This window comes from Paramormyrops kingsleyae, chromosome 24, assembly GCF_048594095.1.
Source record: "Paramormyrops kingsleyae isolate MSU_618 chromosome 24, PKINGS_0.4, whole genome shotgun sequence".
Taxonomy (NCBI): Eukaryota; Metazoa; Chordata; class Actinopteri; order Osteoglossiformes; family Mormyridae; genus Paramormyrops; species Paramormyrops kingsleyae.
The window spans coordinates 16,351,435-16,371,293 of NC_132820.1; the positions used below are offsets into that span (position 1 = coordinate 16,351,435).

At 43.9% G+C, this 19,859-nt stretch overlaps 2 protein-coding genes across 3 annotated transcripts in view; one reads left to right on the forward strand and one right to left on the reverse strand.

The window, feature by feature from the left end:
- LOC111860548 (rho guanine nucleotide exchange factor 6) overlaps positions 1-8,198 on the forward strand; it is a 47,154-nt gene extending 38,956 nt beyond the window's left edge. Inside the window, exons 14-22 of one of the 2 annotated variants that reach the window (XM_023844353.2) lie at positions 7-88; positions 514-620; positions 1,871-2,044; positions 2,796-2,816; positions 3,978-4,071; positions 4,514-4,600; positions 5,734-5,833; positions 6,205-6,259; positions 6,454-8,198. In XM_023844353.2, coding sequence (XP_023700121.1) covers positions 7-88; positions 514-620; positions 1,871-2,044; positions 2,796-2,816; positions 3,978-4,071; positions 4,514-4,600; positions 5,734-5,833; positions 6,205-6,259; positions 6,454-6,576 — 843 coding nt within the window. In that variant the 3' untranslated portion in view covers positions 6,577-8,198. The remainder of the gene's footprint in view (positions 1-6; positions 89-513; positions 621-1,870; positions 2,045-2,795; positions 2,817-3,977; positions 4,072-4,513; positions 4,601-5,733; positions 5,834-6,204; positions 6,260-6,453) is intronic. The other variant, XM_023844354.2, reaches the window with a different exon arrangement.
- Positions 8,199-13,291: 5,093 nt separating this feature from the next.
- Positions 13,292-16,764, reverse strand: LOC111860552 (CD40 ligand-like). The gene is made up of 5 exons (XM_023844360.2): positions 16,534-16,764; positions 15,889-15,975; positions 15,675-15,696; positions 15,085-15,183; positions 13,292-14,808 (listed from the first exon to the last, which is right to left on the reverse strand). The coding sequence occupies exons 1-5, from the start codon at positions 16,723-16,725 to the stop codon at positions 14,429-14,431; spliced, it is 780 nt and encodes a 259-aa protein (XP_023700128.2). The 5' UTR covers positions 16,726-16,764; the 3' UTR covers positions 13,292-14,428.
- Positions 16,765-19,859: the final 3,095 nt, after the last annotated feature.

Consider the following 19,859-nt stretch of genomic DNA (forward strand, 5'->3'; position numbering starts at 1 on the left):
TTCCAGGGAAGGTTACCACTGACTGCTTCAACTGTGATCAAGCCAGTAGAAGACTCCGAAAATGGCCATCATGCCTTCGAAGTGACAGGTCTGTTGCCCTACGAGTTGACGCTTCCTCGTTTGAGTATTAGAAGTATGTGTACTTGGAATGGGATTGTGTATTCACCCATCACTTATGGGGACACTGTGTACATCTTAAAATGCATTGATTGCACATTTTAGCAAGTGTGAGTATTTCATGCAAATGGTAAATGCCATCCGCCAATCATATTTTTGGCACATTTTTGAAGTCTGTTCTAAAATGAGTGATCTTACTATGTATATATGTTCAGGTTTTATTGAAATGTCAAAGAAATATTGGGAATGTCTCTCTGATGTCACTTGATGTAATGTGCAGTGAGGGAGATACTTGATGTAATGTGCAGTGAGGGAGATACTTGATGTAATGTGCAGTGAGGGAGACCCACACAGAGAGATTCTCATGTGCGTATGTGTGTCTGCTCCTGCCAACAGGCAGCTCCGGTGAGCGGATAACGTTTCTCTGCAGTAGCCATCAGGATTATCAGGAATGGCTTGAGCACCTGACCAAGGGAGGGAGTCCAGTGGGTACTGTCTGTAAGGTACGGCAGTTACATGGAGCAGGACGCTGACGTCTACATGGATGTGTAATATCAACATATTATTCCCTGGATTATCTTAAGGCGTATTCTAACAGGTCTGGATGCTGTTCAGCCAAATAGCTATTTCAATATTAGTCTAAATACTAGAACTCGTGGCCATAAGTGGAAATTAGCGGGAGAACATTTTAAAAAGAATTTGAGGAAGCACTTCTTTACACAGCGTGTAGTTAGAGTATGGAATAGTCTTCCTGCTAGTGTAGTGGAAGCTAAAACCATGGGTTCCTTTAAATCAGAGCTAGATAAGATTTTAACAACTCTGAGCTATTAGTTAAGTTCTCCCCAAACGAGCTCGATGGGCTGAATGGCCCCCTCTCGTTTGTACATTTCTTAGGTTCTTATGTATTGTATTGTTCACTGAAAATAATTTATGTGTTCAATTAATTCTTTAGTCCAAATTTAGTAATTTAGCATATCATATTTTATTTAATGCCTTCAGAAAGTATTCCCTTCTGTTGTGTTGGAAAGCTGTACTAAGACAAACCATGTGCATTACGCAACTTTGGCCTCTGGGAGAATTCCAAGCTGGATCCCTCTTCTGCCAAAGCCAACACCAAGTTATACCTAGACGTTTGTGGAAACCATTAGCTTGGTCTTGGAACTTTTGAGGTATTTTTGACTTGCAAGCAGAGAATTATATTTGGAACAGGTCAGGCCTGACCCTCCCCTTCACTGGCACGACAGTGTCATACTGGGGGCTTGATCTGCATGCCAGGCCAAATGCACGCCATGCTGGTGGAAGCTTTTTTTTCATCATCAGGACCAAAGCAAACAGCAAACATTTCAAAGGAATTGTTTAAAAATATGAGCAGCATTCTGCAGTTGAAAGCCTGTGGTATGGCAGGTATTTCTGGGGTGGAGCAGATCTACTTGGAAGAATGGTTGAAATTCCAAACTATAATTGTCTTAAGTTCATATTGAAAAAGCCTCAAAGACTAAGAATGGTATTGGCTGCCAAAAACCTCGCCACAAAGTATTGACCTGCGGGATGGAATTAATTCCTAAAAATTAGACATTGACGTCTTAAAAATAAATTGGCCTGAACCCACAGTACAACGTCATACTGATAAGCGGTCAACGTGTTTTCGGGAAACACGAAGGCTGTGTTGTAGGCCCTGAAGTATGTCCTTGTTTGTAGGCCTTTTGAAATGTCTGCAGACCCTGTCAGGTGAGCTTCTCTCTCAATCTTGCAGGACGGCCGGTCTGCTCACGGCGCCACAGCGCACCCGGCCTCCCCCCACGGCTTCGGCTCACCCCTCAGTAGCCGCGGACCCCTCGAGCCCCCGAAAATCGCCAAGCCCTGGTCCCTGAGCTGCTTACGGCCTGCACCCCCACTGAAGCCGTCTGCCGCGCTGAGTTACAAGGAAGTAGGTTGACATAGGTTTCTCCAAGCAGAATTTCCTGTCGGTGTATAGTTTATACAAAAAAAGAAACAGCACTGCAGTAGGGCATCTGCCTGGCTTCTCTGGATTCTCTGGGTTAAAGTTTTGCATACTTGCTCTACCCAGCGATCAGGCTCAGGTTTAATCACAGGCGGGTGCGGCGTGACAGGGCGGGCATTTGCCAGCCTGCTGTGGCATTAGATGTGTGGTGATCCAGAGTGGACTGTCTGTAAGCTGGAGTTCACAGCTATAAGCTACATAGCACTATGCAGTGCACCTTTCATACGCAGAATATATAAATTAGTCAGAAGATCATGTCTGATATTTGATTTAATAACAGTGTTGGAAATACCAAAATCTGCACTGTTCCTTCACGTGATAAAAAAAAAAACACAGTTACCCCCAACGCGTGCCAACCAGAACCACAGGGGGCGCCACTGCTTACAGCCTCCCGTGTTTCCTGATCGTCACTTCAACAACTTTTCCTTTGGTGTGTTAGGTATAAAACTACACATAGCTTTCCTTTTCCGCGGGATTTCGCTGCGTTCTGGGTCTCTCCCATAACAGAAAGTGCCATTCTTACCGGCAGAGTGACTCACCGAGTGTCACCTAAGCCGGCCGCCCAAAGCCAGCGTGTTCCGGAAGGACACTGAAATGATGTGTTTTGAGTTGAGTGCAGACTCGTATGGATTTGCTCATGCACCTTTTCTCTCTCTTCCCATCCTGCTCTCTGTAGAGGATGTCTTATATCCTGAAGGTAAGGCATGAGCTCTGTGTGTGCTTGCCTTTGCTCGAGTGCCATGTCACTCTCCCCAGTGTCCTGCTCTCTCTGCTCTCCCTCATCTTACCTGCTCCCTCAGTCCTTTTCCCTGTTGCTCTCTCTTGTCATGTTTGTTTTATACTCTCCGTTTAAGGTGCACACGCATAAATAATGTGACGTGTCGCCCCTTGGAGAATCCAGAATATCAAGGTGAAATGACTTTCAGGCCTCACCCATTGGCATCGTCTAAATCCGTCTACATTTCCGTTGCCTCTCTGGAGGGCGATAAACGAGCTCTCCCCCCCCCCCCCCGCCGAGTTTTGTCTGAGTCGTGTTTGCTGTTTGTGTGCATCTCTTGTGTGCCTGCTGTCTCAGGTTACCTCTCTGCTCTGTGGATGGGGCTAAAATGGACTTGGGAAGGCGGTGATTCTGCTCGCTTCCCGGTCTTCCGTTGGACCGCGTGCACTGCCTGCTTTACTGGCTCCCGTAGCCAATCTCTAAAGCTTACGTTTGTATTAAAAGTGTAACGTCAATAACGTGAACATTTGTCTTGTTTCTGGGGGTTTTCCTTAAGATGATGGGTAGCTAATTCATGCAAAGAATAATATAAAATGATGACCTCCTTTGCAAAACAGAACGGCTGTGAGCCAGCCACATAGACACTGACAGTTATATGGCTCTTAAATTTCTCTATGTGACCTTAGAAAGTGGTGTTAGGAAAAAGACAATTAATTCATTCAATAAGTCCTTTTAAATAAATATTACCAATAGGGAGATTAAATCAAATCATTTTTGAATAATTGTTATTATTTCATTTATTACCTGACATGTTTAAATCTCTTCTTTCCTCTCAACCACTTCAAGCTTTTAATAATTGTGACACTGCGTTACAGCAGGTCATAAATATAATTTGACTTACTTACACTATCATTTGGTTTAAGTGGTTTAAGTGTTAAGGACCACAAGCATTGTAATGTACAGGGTAATATGGCTGGTAGCAGCCATAAAAAAAGGTGTTAGATGCAGGTAGCACTTGGTTTCTCTCCAGGAGACCCTAACCCCCCCCCCCCACACACACACACACACACACACACACACACACACACACATACATACAAACACACAGACAGCTCACAGCACCATCTCTCACTTCCACAGGACTCCAGCAAAAGCCCCAGACCCATTACGAAGTTTCTCCAGAAGAGAAAAACTGAGAGAAAACCATCAGATGATGAATTCCTGTTGAGGAAAAGTAAGTAGGAAAACTCCACAGCATGCATCTTCCCAGCAGAGGGGCAAGGTGCTGGGAGCCGTGCCGGGTCGCTTGGCGGCCGTGCCGGGTCGCTTGCTGGCCGGGTCCCATGGCGGCCGGGTCCCATGGCGGCCGGGTCCCATGGCGGCCGTGCCGGGTCCCATGGCGGCCGTGCCGGGTCCCATGGCGGCCGTGCCGGGCCAGGCTGGGCCGCAGTGTTTGTATGGGATCGCCGACGTGTCTTTGAAAGCCACCTGTGTGTCAGTCAGCGCCGTTTGGTGTGGGAGGAGACAGACGCTGTTTGCTGATCCTTCGCAGTGGATGGTGTGACTAACGCTGCTGACATTTTCCACCGTTCCAAGACGCTGGCGCAGCGACTTTGAGAGCTTCTCTGTTCGAGAGGATTCCTCCTCACTCGCTGTTGCTCTGCTGTGTTTTGAAGGTACCGCGGCTCTGGAGGAGGACGCACAGATCCTGAAGGTCATCGAGGCGTACTGCACAGGGGCCGGCTTCCACCAGGCCACCACCGGTCAGCTCAGGCCCCTTTCCTGGACCAATTTGCATCACTCAGTTCCTCTTGTTCTCAGACATGCTGGTCGTGGCTGTGGCCAAGTGTTTAATCCCCTCCAAATCACCCATGAAGCTAATCCACGACGGGTGACCCAGGGCCTTGTGTACACAGCAGAGTATACACAACATAGTAATCACAGTATAGGATACACAACATAGTAATCACAGTATAGTATACACAACAATAGTATATGCAGCATAGTATACACAGTGTAGTAAATACAACATAGTATACACAGTGTAGTATACACAACATAGTATACAGAGTGTAGTAAATACAATAGAGTATACACAACATAGTATACACAGTGTAGTAAATACAACATAGTACACACAGTGTAGTAAATACAACATAGTATACACAGTGTAGTATACACAACATGGTATACACAGTGTAGTAAATACAATAGAGTATACACAACATAGTATAAATGGCATCGTGCTTCAGCAGAGGCTTTTGAAAAAAACATCAGCCACATGAAAGCTGAAGAGGAGAGCTTTGCAGCGTGCATCCGAGCCAGATTGCGCCGTGAACTGAGGCGTCATCACAATTGTGGTTGTAATGTTGGCCGGAAGCTCAGTTAACAAAAAAGATGTTTGTTTGTTAGCTGCAACGTTTTTGTGTGAGATTTTTTTTACTGTTGGAATCTGCATCCTCCTCATAGCTTCTTGGTCTTTTAACATTTGTACGAATAAATTCATGAAGACAGAATCCAGTGGTATCATTAAGCTTCACAGATACACCCTATACCTCGTATCTGTGTCTATAACGTGGCCCTCATTCACACTCCCACACGTCAGCTAAACACGCATAGTGTCTCATGCCAGACTCCATTTATGTTTTATATATGAATATCAGTCTTATTAATAACTTTGTTTTGAAGACTTGTGCGTGTGTTTCATTCAATGTGGAGGTTTTTCTTGATTTCTGTATTTTAGCCTTTTACTAATTAGTGTTTCTGGGCTAAGTCTGTTACTAACTGTGCCACTTAATAGCACAAAAACAGAACTAAGTCATTTGCAAGGGGCTTCTCTGGGCCTCTGACCTTTATCGTGTAGATGAAGCTGCTCAGCACTGCTGTCGCTCTGCAGGTGCTCGGAGGGAGTGCGTCCCTCAGGTGCTCCTGCCTGAGGAGGAGAAGATCATCGTGGAGGAGTTGAGGAGCAACGGACAGATGACGGTGGAGGAGAAGTATGACCGGAGAGGGATTGTGTCCTGAAGCCTGATTTATGGTTATTGGTTATGGTTATGGCTGTATGCAGAGCTCATGCCATGACCTAAACAAGTGGCTTATGTCGGTGCAAACATCTTCACTTTTGCATGGTCTGCGTTGCTGCAACATGTCGTTACATATCTGGGGAGGCACGTGTCAGGCCACGCCGTAGGGTACCCGGCCACGCCGTAGGGTATCCAGCCACGCCGTAGGGTACCCGGCCACGCCTACCAATGTCATACCAACACAGCCATATATCAGGCTTTATTCTATTCTGTTGGGGTTACAATCAGGAGCTTCTTCCACCTCTTTCCCAAAAGGAAATCCCTAAACAAGTTGTCTTTTGCAGGAGTCTCGTTGATGCCGTTTACGCATTAAAGGATGAGGTCCTTGAATTAAAGAAGGTAATGCAATTGCATAAAATACTTTGTGTGCATATAAGCATAAAAATCCGTACGGAACTCAATGAGAATTGTACTCGTATGGTTTGGTTTTCTGCTCATGATGAACATCATGCTGTGGTTTGCCTGCTGCAGAGGGCCAGGAGACGGTGTTTGCAAAAGTATGATCTGCGTCTGATGCTGGTTCGTTCCCTCAGGAGAATAAACAGATGAAGCAGTATCTGGAAGAGGAGCAAAAGTCACGTAGAGAGCTGGAGAGGATGGTCAGGAAGCTAGCGAAACAAAAGAACGACTCTGCGTGGGAGGACGGCGGCCATTAAGCGTCGAGCTCCAGGTTTCTGAAAACCGCCGGCGGCTTCCCTGCGGCGCCAACATGTCAGCCGCTGACGGACCCTTCAGGACAACCTGGACAGAAACACATTTCACATGGACCGTTTCTGTTCCTTAAGCAATTAATTAGAGATCGCATGAGATGAGAGCTAGGGATTAATTGGGCAGTGGTGACAATTTGTGAGAGATGACAGAAAGGTAGACGCCACCAGAAATGTAAGGAAACGTGCCGTGAGATGGCAGGACCACCTGCACATGTTATCTCAATGAAGTGAAGTGATTGTTTTTCGATGGACACTGTTTTTGGGTTTTCTGGAATGTCCTAAGTATCATGAGCTACTCTCTACAAAGGAGAACATTGAGGCAGAGTAATTGGAAATGAAAAGTGGCCTCATGAGCTGGTCTGTAATACCATGAAAACTGTGAATGGCCTGTCAGACTACTCAGTTTTAAAGTACACATGAAACAAGAAGTCATCTGAGACTCCCGGTCCTCTTGGCGTGCGTTCAGTATTTTGTTACTAGATGACTAATTTGGTTGATCTTGGATGTGGTGAGAAAGTGTACGAATTGTATTACTATTTTATTTTTGTAAACCAAGCGTGCATTTCAGACGTACAGCTACGCTTCAGCTGTATTGCAAAACTGTTTGCTAAGGCTGTAGATTTTAACGTGTTTTCAATTTTCACGTTTCTTTTATTCCGTGCGGCTCCCATAGTCCTGACACATATTAGTAAGGACACAGTATTTCATGTTTGTGCATCGAGGAAATCGGTCTGAAATAATAGCAATGAAATAATTTACATGTCACTGTTTATATTCAGTGAATATCTGAACTGTTGCCCCATGCCCTTCTTATTAGACGTATGATCTGAGTAATTCATTTTTTAATATCTTATATATTACATTTATAGACACTGGCAAATGTACTTTCATATGCAAAATGATTCATACTCTGAGGGGAAATATATAATTATATTGCTTATTTATTTTTCATTAAAATATTACAAAGTGTATATTTCGTACTGGAAGAAACTCTTCAGTTGAAGGTTTTTGGCCTGTGTGAATTCCTGTCCGTAATCTTTCGTTTGATGTTTATTTGCGCAGACATTCAGAATATGCACTTTATCAAGCAATTTATCAAGCATTCGCACCAGTGAAATTAAGATAAAGGAATTAGAACATCAAAGGCATTTTGGAACTAAAGATGAACATTTTATTTTGTGTTTTTTTTCCTTATGTATTTGGTAGAACAAACTGGTGGTTTGTGTTTTTTGTTTTCTTTTCTTTTGTTTTTGTTTTTACCTGATCACAGAAAGCTTCACAAATCAGACCTAAACACTGAATTCAAGGGTCCAGCCAGGGGTCCTTTCTGTGGTCAAATACAGGACAGATGTTGAGCAGCTGTACCAACCACAGAGCGATGTCATTGTATTTAGGAAATGGGCGGGCAGTTAACCTTTGACCTGAGAAGGCGTGGTCCATTCTCGCACAAGTACGGGTTCGACGCATGCTGTGAAAAGTAACCAAAAACCATCCCCGCTGTGAATCTCTTTAGGTTGCAAGAAAAGCTGAAATTGCTATGATTTAGCGCAATAAATTGGTTACATTGATTTTTCTGTTGATTTGGTATGTGGTTATTTGCGGGACAAAAACAGCATTGTGTGTGGAGGCCCCAGATATACAGTTGCTGATGTCACTCTGATGAACCTTTAAGGCACCAGTCCCAAAGTAAGGATGCAGCCCTTTGAGAATCGGCCTGTATGCTGTAACGATATTAACTCTTCCACTCTGCTTAAATGGAATTTCTGAGTTTTCCTCTCAAGCTTGGATTGACGGCAAATGTATGACTCACTGATGTATATTTAATCTATTATACCTTTCAATAGCCATCATTACATTTGTAATAAAAGTAAAGCATTGCTTGCAAATGCCTGTTGATGTCTATAGAAAACTTCCCTCTCAGGAGTTTTTTTTTTTCTTTTTTTTTTTTTTTTCCTCTTCCTGGCCTGTTGCATAATTTTTGGAAACTCTTCTCCGAATCAGCTGTACTGTAATAGAGTCTAATTCCTAACACTTTCATTCACCTTTTACCTGTTATATTTTATCATCTCTTCTAAGAAGAGCGATATGCTATGTTTGGGGAATTCAGAGTATTTTATGCCGGAAGCTACCTCTCTAGCAAGTGTTTTAATCACAGCCAAACGCTCAGTCTCAGATTATTTAATTTAATTTTTAAACAGCTGCTGAAGCTGGCAGAGGGAAGAGCCGTCGTGGTTGTAAAGGAAAACTTCCAGCTGGCTGTCGCCATTAGCGAAAGGTGCCTTTCGTCGGTGCCGCTGCGCGGAGCGTGGATACGGGGCAGGAACCCGTGTCACTGATAGACACATCCTGTGCGCGAGAGGCGGCACGCTTTCTCAGAGATGGCCACGCTCTGGGTGTTCGTGTGGCAAAGTCACAGTTTCCGCGTGGGAGGACATGCAGCGTTCCAGGAGCCTGTGCCCCCCCCCACTCACGGCGACACACGAAACGCGTGTGGCCCCCGGATAACACCCAAGATTCATCATTTACCTTCCGATGACATTTTCCTGGAGCAAGTCTCTCACTATCTTGGTAATCAGCAATCGATGAAGTAAAATTGCTGCAGCTATTGCATTCATCCGACGCTGCTTGCATTCGCCTACCAAAACCAGAAATGCAGAATGTCATCCAAACGTCTTATTTGTCTGCACGACGGCTCAGCGTGTAGCCTCTGTTCCAGCTCTCTGTCTGACAGTATCGCCTGGGTGTTTCCCGCCCCTAAGTGATGGCGTTAGGGTCAGTTGGTAACTGAGTAGTAGTGGCAGTGCCCTGCCTGTCCATGCTCTGCAGATTGTATAGAGCAGTGTTTCCCAATCCAGTCCTCGGGGAATCCCGGACAGTCCATGTTTTTGCTCCCTCCCAGCCAATCAGGAACACAGAATACCTGGTACAGGTGCACTGGGAGCTGAGAGGAAGCAAAAACTTTGCCAGGTACCGGCAGGCCGAGCAGAATGAGACTCTGGCAGGTACCGGCAGGCCGAGCAGAATGAGACCCTGGCAGGTACCGGCAGGCCGAGCAGAATGACACCCTGGCAGGTACCGGCAGGCCGAGCAGAATGAGACCCTGGCAGGTACCGGCAGGCCGAGCAGAAAGAGACCCTGGCAGGTACCGGCAGGCCTAGCAGAAAGAGACCCTGGCAGGTACCGGCAGGCCGAGCAGAAAGAGACCCTGGCAGGTACCGGCAGGCCGAGCAGAATGAGACTCTGGCAGGTACCGGCAGGCCGAGCAGAATGAGAGCCTGGCAGGTACCGGCAGGCCGAGCAGAATGAGACCCTGGCAGGTACCGGCAGGCCGAGCAGAATGAGAATCTGGCAGATACCGGCAGGCCGAGCAGAATGAGACTCTGACAGGTACCAGCAGGCCGAGCAGAATGAGACTCTGGCAGGTACCGGCAGGCCAAGCAGAATGAGAGCCTGGCAGGTACCGGCAGGCCGAGCAGAAAGAGTCTCTGGCAGGTACCGGCAGGCCGAGCAAAATGAGATTCTGGCAGGTACCGGCAGGCCGAGCTGAAAGATTCTCTGGCAGGTACCGGCAGGCCGAGCAGAATGAGAATCTGGCAGGTACCAGCAGGCCGAGCAGAATGAGACTCTGGCAGGTACCGGCAGGCCGAGCAGAATGAGACTCTGGCAGGTGCGGAAGCGAGAACTGGGAGGAGTTTGGTGAGGCCATAGAAAATTACTTTGAATCAGCCTCAAAGAGATTCTGGAAAACCGCCAGGCACTTTTGGGGGGAAGCAGCACTTCATCCATGCTGTTAACTGCAGGAATGGACTGCAGCTGGAGGGAGCACTTTGAGAACTTCCTGAATCGCACTGACAAGATTCAAGAGATTCAAGATTCAATTCGTCACATACACAGTTGTGCACATACAACATGTAGTGAAATGTAACCCTGGTCACTCCGAGCAGCTGTGCATGATAAGAGAGTAATATAATATGAACAATATAAAATAAAAATATATGAAATATATTCAGCTGTACATATTCTATAGATAAGTGACACGGCCAAAGTGATCGTGCTGTTCAATATAAGCGCAAAAGACTCTGACTGCATTCTAGACTCTATTTGGGGGGACTTCAACCCCCCCCTAAAAATTATTTTAACAAAACCATTTAGCAATTTCCAGCCGTCCATACGTTTCTATACCCACCTGTCCTGTTCAGGGTTCAGGGTCAAAAAACTCTGAATGTTGTTGGGCTGTCTTGGTTGACACCTCTTCAAAATAATTTGGAGAATATATCTCAATCTTGATGTTCCCCTGGTGATGCTGGAGGAGGTGGCTGGTGAGAAGGAGGTCTGGCCTCCCTGCTTAGACTGCTCCCCCCGCAACCCGACCCCGGAGGAGCGGCAGAAAATGGATGGATAGTTTATGATTATTGCCTTCTCTTTTCACCTCATAATGTTTACTTCCTGCCTAGAATGTTTCACCTGGTAATGTGTGAGACGCAATTGTCATCATTATTAAAGGAACATTTGAAGGCTGCGAGACTATTCATAATTAAAAGAAAAGGTGAAGATAATCATCTCGTTCTTAAAACAGAAACTCGAAAGAGGAGTAACTTAGGTGTTAGTTTCTGAGACATGTCTGCGTCTTTAGCTCAAAAGTTGAATGTGCAGTACAGTACATAGTATAGAACACCAAGCATCTGTGTCAAAATGATAGATTTGTAGCATGAATCTGATTGGCTTGCGTGCCTATAGTTTGTTTCTTGTATTCAGAATTCTAAATCTGAATTCCTTTTATATGGAGTCCTTCCCAGCTTAGTTACCAAGAAACATTTAGCAACAAGGACACAGTTTCAGCTGCATGTTATTGCCTATTTTTATTGATTTTAAGCAAATGACAACAAACAGTATGACTTTGAATTTTAAGCAAATTTAAAACAGTAAAAGAAATGATATGCATGTACACATTAGTAGTTGAATACAACATGAAAATGAACATGCCCTCTACATATCTAAACCTACAGAATAAGAACTAATTAATTTTTTTTAAATGATGATGGAAAAACAAACAAAAAAATCTTTTATATATATATATATTATTTTTAAGTTATACTACTATAAGTAGAGAAGTTAGATTGCAAAACAGAAGAAAAATGGTAAAACTGTTTATTTCCTTCCACCCCCTTAACTAAGAAGTTACACGAAAATAAAATGATATATGTAGGCAGTTGCCATCTAACTGCAGCATGCAAGATCTTACACCTTCAGCAAGCCATTCCAGTTGAAATGTGTGTTTTTGCTTAGTTAGCTCTGCAGTGCTGTTTTTTTTTGTTGTGGCCAGAGTCATTTTGTTGCACATGTTGTGTGTCAGTGGCTACACTTCATCTGCATCTCGAAAGAGTTTTAGCTTCCTCCTAGCTAAAAAAAAAAGCTAAAAAAAGAAAAAAAAAGTCAATTCCAAGAACGCGACAGGAAAATCATGATAGAAGCTGCAAGACTGCGTGTAGTAAAAGTGCACAGTGCACCGTGCAAGGTCTCAGGAACACGTTTGGCTCAAAAAGGGGTGGGAGAGTATCTAAGCCCCACTTGGCAGCCGTCGCGCAGCTAGCGTTAGCTTTACCGCTAATCACTTTCGCCTGCAGGCGGTGCCTATCGTTTGGATGCCCCTCAGTCTGTGAGAGCAGCGGCCTAAATAACCGCCTTTGAGACAGAATGAGGCCTGGCAACTGGGCACTGCCACGACTTCCCCGCTTTACGTTTCTTCATGTGTTCCGGCTTGGGTTTTTTTAGCTGCAGATGCTATGAATCATCACTTTTTTCGTATAAAGGAGGACATTTTAATGCTGTAAGAAAAAAAAAAAAAGGTACAGATGACAAGTGTGACATTTTCCATTTGAATATTGGAGAGTGCTGCACCCCAAACCACAGCAGAGAGCTGTGTAGTCAGGCGTGTCAGTGGTATGTACATGGAAACCTGTAGTACGCTACAGAACGTTGAGGTAAGGTGGAGTCCTCAGTGGGGGATTTTGGGGGATGCTGGTACTTTTCACACCAACCAACAGTAACCTCAGGCCCTGAGTTCCAGGTGTTCATAATGTATTTTTGAATATCTCGTTTTGGGGCTGCAACTGGTTACTTAACGTTTTTGGGCTGCCCGCTTTCGTAAGGTTCGGGGGGTCGCAGCATGATACTCATCCCATTGCGAGCACTTGATTTTCAGAGCGGCGCTCCTATGCTGGAAGGTCTTGTGTAAGGGAATTACGCTGGTCAGTGGCATCAACTATATGCCCACTGCTGTGGAACTCTGCGTCATGGTGAGCTGGTGATAAATTCATCCCATGAAGTCAAAATGAATACCCAGAATTCCACAGGCCATCGCAGAACTGAACATGTGCGGACTGCTAGATCTACGCCTATTCTGTGGTGTTTAGCATGTTTTGTACCACAACTGCTTTTGTACAACAGCTGTTGCTATTATTCAAATTACTGTTGTTGTTGACAGTTTCTCAAATCAGTTTCCATGACTCCATAAGTTTTAATATAGCCGTTTATAGAACGTTCTTCTCAGGAGTATGACAGTATGGTTCCATTGGGTTCATATGTCTACATACATATTTCACACACATTTTTATTGTATTTTTAATATTTTCATATATACCAATAAGATTAAAATGTTGCATTTAATTGTACACAAAATTACATTTCTTTAATATAAATACATTCATTTAGCAAACACTCTTTTAATTATTCCCTCGTTTATAAATATTGACCACATTCACTGACACATACAAGCATGTAAAATAGCAATAAATTAAGCAATAGACAAACAGAGGACCGAACCTGAGAACAGATAAGCTTCTTTTGAAATGGATCTTTTAACAGTTTATCATGATTTTTTTCCCTAGGCAAGTGGGCTAGAGTTCGTGTGGTTTGTACTCGAATTTCGTCTAAACAACTCATCTCGGGGGAGGGGGCCCGCTTTATGTGCAGCCCAGAGTTAATATGCATACAATACTATATCAAGGCCTCGATACTAACTGCACTCATGTGTAGTAAATACAGCTTCAAAATTAGCTTTAAAAAGTGCTTTTAAATGAGCTGGAAATGCTCGCTCTCCTCACTGATTACCCTGACAACAAAATAGTCAGGTTGTAAATGAAATTAAGTTTAAAAAGACCCACGTACTGTATTTCCTCAAAACTGTGATGGAGTAAAGTGTCCTGTGGACCTATCAAAATTTCTAAAGGGCACTGAGTGCCTCTTTGCTGCCATACCTTGTTTGAAGGTATTGCAAATGGTCAGAACTGAAAGCTATTTCTGTCTACAGTCACCTTGGCATTATCGACTGCTCCATCTTAACAGAACCTGTCCTGTAAATGTCATGCAATACTATGGGCAGCCTCCTCGCTGCAAATGGACAGCCCCTCTGACGTAGTCATAATTTTTGAAAGACAATATCATTTCTAGCTTAGGTGTTCCAGCTTCTTCTGTACAGTACATTCACTGGAAGGTGTGGTGACAAGAAACAAAAGGCAACGTGAATCAATACACACCAGCTCAAGTCTTAAAGATAAAATCTGATCTGTAGTGCTATGACTTAAATACAAAAGTAAACTCCACTATGGGTCAGTACATTTTTTGCTTCCTGCATCTCCACTTTAAAGGAATGCATCTAGACCTAGTAACTGATGTTCTACAGGTCCAGTCTAACAGCTCTGGATTTTTTTTTTGGGTCGTCTTCCAGGGCAAAGCTTCAGATCGCCTGCTATATTAGTATCATCCACGTGGTTGCACAGAATCAGTGATTTCAGACCCGTTAAGGCATCTGTAGTAACTGGAATAATCCGAACGTGGTGGCAGTCCCATCGAAATGAACGAGGTCCTTGTCTGTGACGTTGACGGAAACCTTCTGTCCACTCTCCAGTTTGAAAACCCCTCCTTGGAAAGATGTACACTGTTCCACACTGCTCTTGTAGCAGAAGGCTTTCATCAGGAGATTTCCTTCTTCCTTGCCAGAAGTACCACTCCAGTGCATTACAGTCTGGACCAAGGGAGTTTTGGGGTGTGTCTTTGAGAAAGTAACTTGTGAGTAGATGTAGTAGTATCCTGACAGACCAATCTGCAGCATACCACGTCCATACAGGTGGACCACATCCCTCACAATGGATTCCTTCTGGTCCCATTGCAGTTCCTTCACTGTTGGCAAAGAACATTGCAAAAGGCATGAGTGGATCACTGCTCATAGAAGCAGGACTGACAACTAACCGGTAAATTGCACAGCAGCAATGACTGTGAGAAGATGCCCTGTCTTCTTCCCAGACTCTACAGGATTCACCTCCTTCTCAACATCTGTCAGAGATGATAATTTCCCTCATGTTTTATGGGCGAAGCCATTGACGGCATCTGAGAGCCATGAACCGTGAGCTGAGAGATTCTGCATTATCGGCACTGAGGATGAACGGATTCACTCACATGCTGATCGTGGAGAGGAATCCTGGGAGGGCTTCTCAGCCTTCATGTGGGCCATGACTCTCAGTGCGCTAAACTGGCCGTCTCTGGAGTGAACTTCCCCTAAAGTGACAAGGTCACAGGTCAGGGCCGACAGGTCAGGGCACGCAGATTCATACCGCAGCATGACAGTTACAGAACCACGGGAAGTGACTATCAATAAAGACAGATAAACGAGCTACTATATATATTAATACACACACACATATGCATGTTTGTAATCATATCTTTGCAGGGACTGTCCACTCATATCAATGGGCAAAACCCTAATCCCAACAATGATAACCTTAACCATATGTAACCAAACAAAATACTAGACTTTTGGCATTTTTAGGTTTTTGATTGCAGTCACACATTTTTATAAAATTGAGTTTCCTCTTGTGGGGACCAAAAAATGGTTCCCACAACATCAAAATAACAGGCTTTTAATCACATTGTGGGGACATTTGGTAATATATACATAACCCCCAGGCGCACACACATTATATAATATTCTTATAAAGAGAATATAATTCTTTATTTCTCGTTCTTATACAGATTCATTGAATACATACCTTCTCCTTCAGTCTGTGAAATCTTAAAGTAAAAAGAAAAAATATATTAGTAATTTAGACTGAAACAATAATTGTGTTTTACATTTAAGGCCTTGATTATTTTTCTTAAGGTATTATAGAACGTATAATGTATAACAGTGATTGGGTTGGCCAGTGACAGCTGTAGTGTTGCAGTGAGTGGATGAGGGTCGCAGTGCTGTGGACTCAGTCTGACCTTCAGACAATCCAGCACTGACTGATGTCCCAAGCTGTCTTTGCCACAATCCTGCAGCATCTTCATCGCTACGGCCTCTTCTCGCATCTGGCAGTGAAGGCAAGGAAATGTCACGCCGCTTCATATCATGAGAATGCTGACACAGGCTCCATATCGCCATCGCTAACTTCATTTCGGGCTGTCTGGTTCACCAGCATGATAATGTGCACCCGCTTCATTTAGCCGCAGGTCAAGCGTGCTCATATTATTACCGTCTGATAGATTATCGATGATTACAGAGCCTGTAGATTGTAACGTCGACCTTAAGTCCTGAAAGCCTGTAAAACGTTCACATGTCCCTTACTTCATATTGGATAACCCCCGACAAACCAGCATAGATTTAAATTTTCGAAATCAAAGAAGTAAAATTGTCCATGTAGTCTTACACATTCTATTGCAGGAGCAACACCCAAGTAATACTGGATATACATTAGATTCGCTTCTCCTGACAACCAGCAACTGTTGACACATAGATGATAATCGAGCAATGAATGTTTTATGTTTGTATAACTATTTACAGCCTGTTTCGAGAACAAATTATTAGGTATATCTGATTTACACAGTCTGTATTTCAGACAGAACCCAGGACCGGCACCGACTGCTTACATCTCCTGCTCTGTTGTTGCTCCAGAAGTAGATGAACATTCCTAAAGTCACCAAAAAGTGGAGAAAGATGAGAGAGGTGAGGCCCCTGATTTGCCACTTGGAGTGGCCTGTCCCCGGCCGGGGCTCCGGGCGGTTCCCACGTGGCGGCACAGGTGGAGGCGAAGGCAGGCTGTTGTTGTACGTGTTGATCATGATGGTAGAGAAAAGCGTAGATGTGGCAGGCTGGGTGCGCCGTACGCCTCTGAAGGTCTCCCTCGCCTCGCTGCTGAGTATGAGCACAGATATACTTCCTTTGTCGTCTCCTCTCCACCTGACGTCACTCTCACCATTGACTGGATGTAGACGGTCTTTCCTTGGGTTCTTTCCATATATCATCAAAGTTAAAAAGTAAAATGAGACCTCAGCACATTTGGCTCCAAAAGCTATCAGAGGTACCATGGTTACCGAAAAACACGCTGAAACCATCTTCACGGTCATGCTGCTGCCATTTTCATAGGCCTACTTGGTTTATGCAAATTACTTATTTATTTACAAAACTACTTTTGTCAGAGCCAGCTCGACCCTACAGGAGACAAGAGTCACAGTCACAGAGTACTCAACCGGTTTGTTGAACCTAAACCTTGGTCTGAATTTGTAGTTTCTGGACCAGAACTCTCCACCTCTGGAAGACATAAGCAATATTGTCTCTGGCGTTTGGCCTTTATAACACACTTATAACACATTATAACGCTGAACTTGGAGAATAAGACCGATCTATGCGCCTGGTCCGACCCGTAATTTTACTGCGCCGCTACATTCCTTATCTGTGCCACGTAATGTAAGAATAGTTAGTTAGCATGTTGTCAATGACACCCCTGCCATAAGCTAAATCAGGGGTGGCCAATCTTATCCGCAAAGGGCCGGTGTGTATGCAGGTTTTTGGGATAAGCTGTAGGTCAGCTGTTCAAACCCAGGTGTGAGGACTCTTCAGCCAATCAGTCCTCTAATTAGTAATCTAATTTGAGTTTCAGCGAATACCCGCATACACACCGGCCCTTTGCGGATAAGATTGGCAACCCCTGAGCTAAATTATGGGTGAAAAAATGTCTGAACATAAAATTTGTGGTTGGGTACTAATACTGAGGGTGCTGTAGTTAACTCATACAGTATACATATAGTTCAGGTAGGAAATTAGTTACTTTTATTTGGGGGAAAATCTTATGCCTACTGTACAAAACAGAAAAAATGTAATGTAGTTTGATTGTTTGTTTGTTTGTTTTATTTTTGGGTCCACAGAGCTCATCAAGTAAAAGCGATCTGCAGTTAATTCTTGGAATAGTGCATTTTCTAAGCATGGTTGCATAAAGTAAATGCTTTTTACATTTAGTCCTTTGCGTAAAGTAAATGCAAAGGCATCGGAGATTAAGCTAACGGGGACAATAACAGAATATAACTGAGTCAGGAATTCGTGAGAATTTCGGCTCCGCGTCGCCGTTAGTGCCACGCTTGCCCACGCCTTTCACGCAGAAGTCCGAAAGCACTGCGTGGCTCGAAAAGCCGCCCAGTCATGCGTCACCCTGCTAGAAAGGCAGCGTGCATGGGATGGATGGATGGACATCGTACATGTTCAAGATCAGGCTTTTGCTTCCATAAGCGTGTCAGTAGGCAAAGTGCTTCAACATTTTCCAGCTGGAAAACTTAACAGCCCACAGTACGAGTGACATGCAAGTTCCTTTGGTTCTTCGACCTGGGGTCAAAATTTAAGCATATAAACAACTTTGTTTCCTTAGAAAGTGTCTTTGTAGTTCCTCAAGGGGAACTATTACTCTTAGGAAAGCCTTGTGAACTTCGACACGAAGCACTGCTATTCCTCTTCTCTTGCAAGCTGCAGAAATTGCGAAAATCTGTTTTTTAGAAATCGTTGACTTGTAGTCTTCTCTTCTCTTTCTTGGTCTTTTTGGAAGTCCACTTCTTTTGGGAGAAAGTATGACTCTGCTTCCTTGCATGTCGGCATTTTGATGTGAAACCACTGCTAGTTAACGCCTTTGTAGAAATGGCACATTTATTATAACTAGTTAGGTCGTCAGTAAACTGCACCTCTCGTTCTTGGTTTTCACTACCACCTACTGACTACGAATTCACATGAGGGAAGTAGTTATCTGAAGACCACACTGTGGTTATGTTTAGTTAGTGGGCTGGTTGTGGTATGACACAAAAAACTGTAACTGCTTGCAGGTGTAATGCTTCTAATAACTAGCGTATTAAATATTAAACCCATCTATCAGTGTCAGAAGTAAAACATCGACTAATAAAAACACTGGAGTTCTGCGTGCTGTCCTGTGCATTCCAGTGAGAATATTATTACTGAGTCTAATATTAGATTTTCACATATATTGTTTCCAAAATTCATTTATGGTTTGCTTCCAGATCCCGAATTAAGTCTAACCTACATTTCATCTGATGTGCATGGAAATACGTAAAAACATAAAGGTGTTACGTAAATCAGTTCAGGCCTAATGTTTCCAAATTGTTTTGTAGATCCATGTGTATGAAAGTGTAGGAAATAATATGTCAGAAATGACCTCGGGTGAGTTCCCCGAAGCCTTAACGCTACGTCATTCTTAAGTTCTGCGTTAAAAGATAGAATTTACGAATGACGTACAGTTAAGGCTTCGGGAAACTCACCCCTGATCTCTGGACCACTTCTCTGGTATAAATAATTATTTCAGCCCTAAATAAACGTTGTGTTTTGCTTTGCCACAGATTATAATGAAAACAGTACGTGCTGTAGAACTTCTATTGAGGTTTTCTTCTCGGAGTAACTGGGGTGCAGTGCCAGCATCATGGTCATCTGGCGCGATGTTACCAACCATGGCGCAAGGCGATTAGGGAGGACGAGCTATTGAAGAACGGCGACTTCAGCGCTATGAAGTCCACATCAGCACCACAGCCTGCGAATCTCCACGAGCTTCTCACACCGCGACCAAAGCCGATTCTGCCTGTACTAGAAATTCAACTAGCTGCACAATTAATTGAAAATACCATTTTCTTTTATAGAGGACAGGCTTCAATCTGCAATAAGAACAAATGTACCATCTGCTGGAAATACTTGGTACTGCAATGAACACACCAGCTTTTCAAAAGCATAGCAAGGCCAACCAACAGAACAATGCATCATTTAATTTGTACTGTTCCTCATACCGTACATTGCAAAACACAGTCTGTGAAATAAGCCAAGTTTCATCATATTACAGTGAAATATTGTGCCTGGGAGAGTCTCAGTCATGCACAGATGTGTTACACAAGGCTACTAGGATGTAATTTCCCTTCGTTTGACACGCGTGCAT

Coding starts and splice junctions, on each gene's coding strand:
- LOC111860552 (XM_023844360.2), bottom strand. CDS start 16,725: ATGATCAACACGTACAACAACAGCCTGCCTTCGCCTCCACCTGTGCCG. Junction 15,697..15,888: donor CAGTGCTGGATTGTCTGAAG/GTCAGACTGAGT, acceptor TTTTACTTTAAG/ATTTCACAGACTGAAGGAGA. Junction 15,184..15,674: donor TTCACAGACTGAAGGAGAAG/GTATGTATTCAA, acceptor TTGTCACTTTAG/GGGAAGTTCACTCCAGAGAC.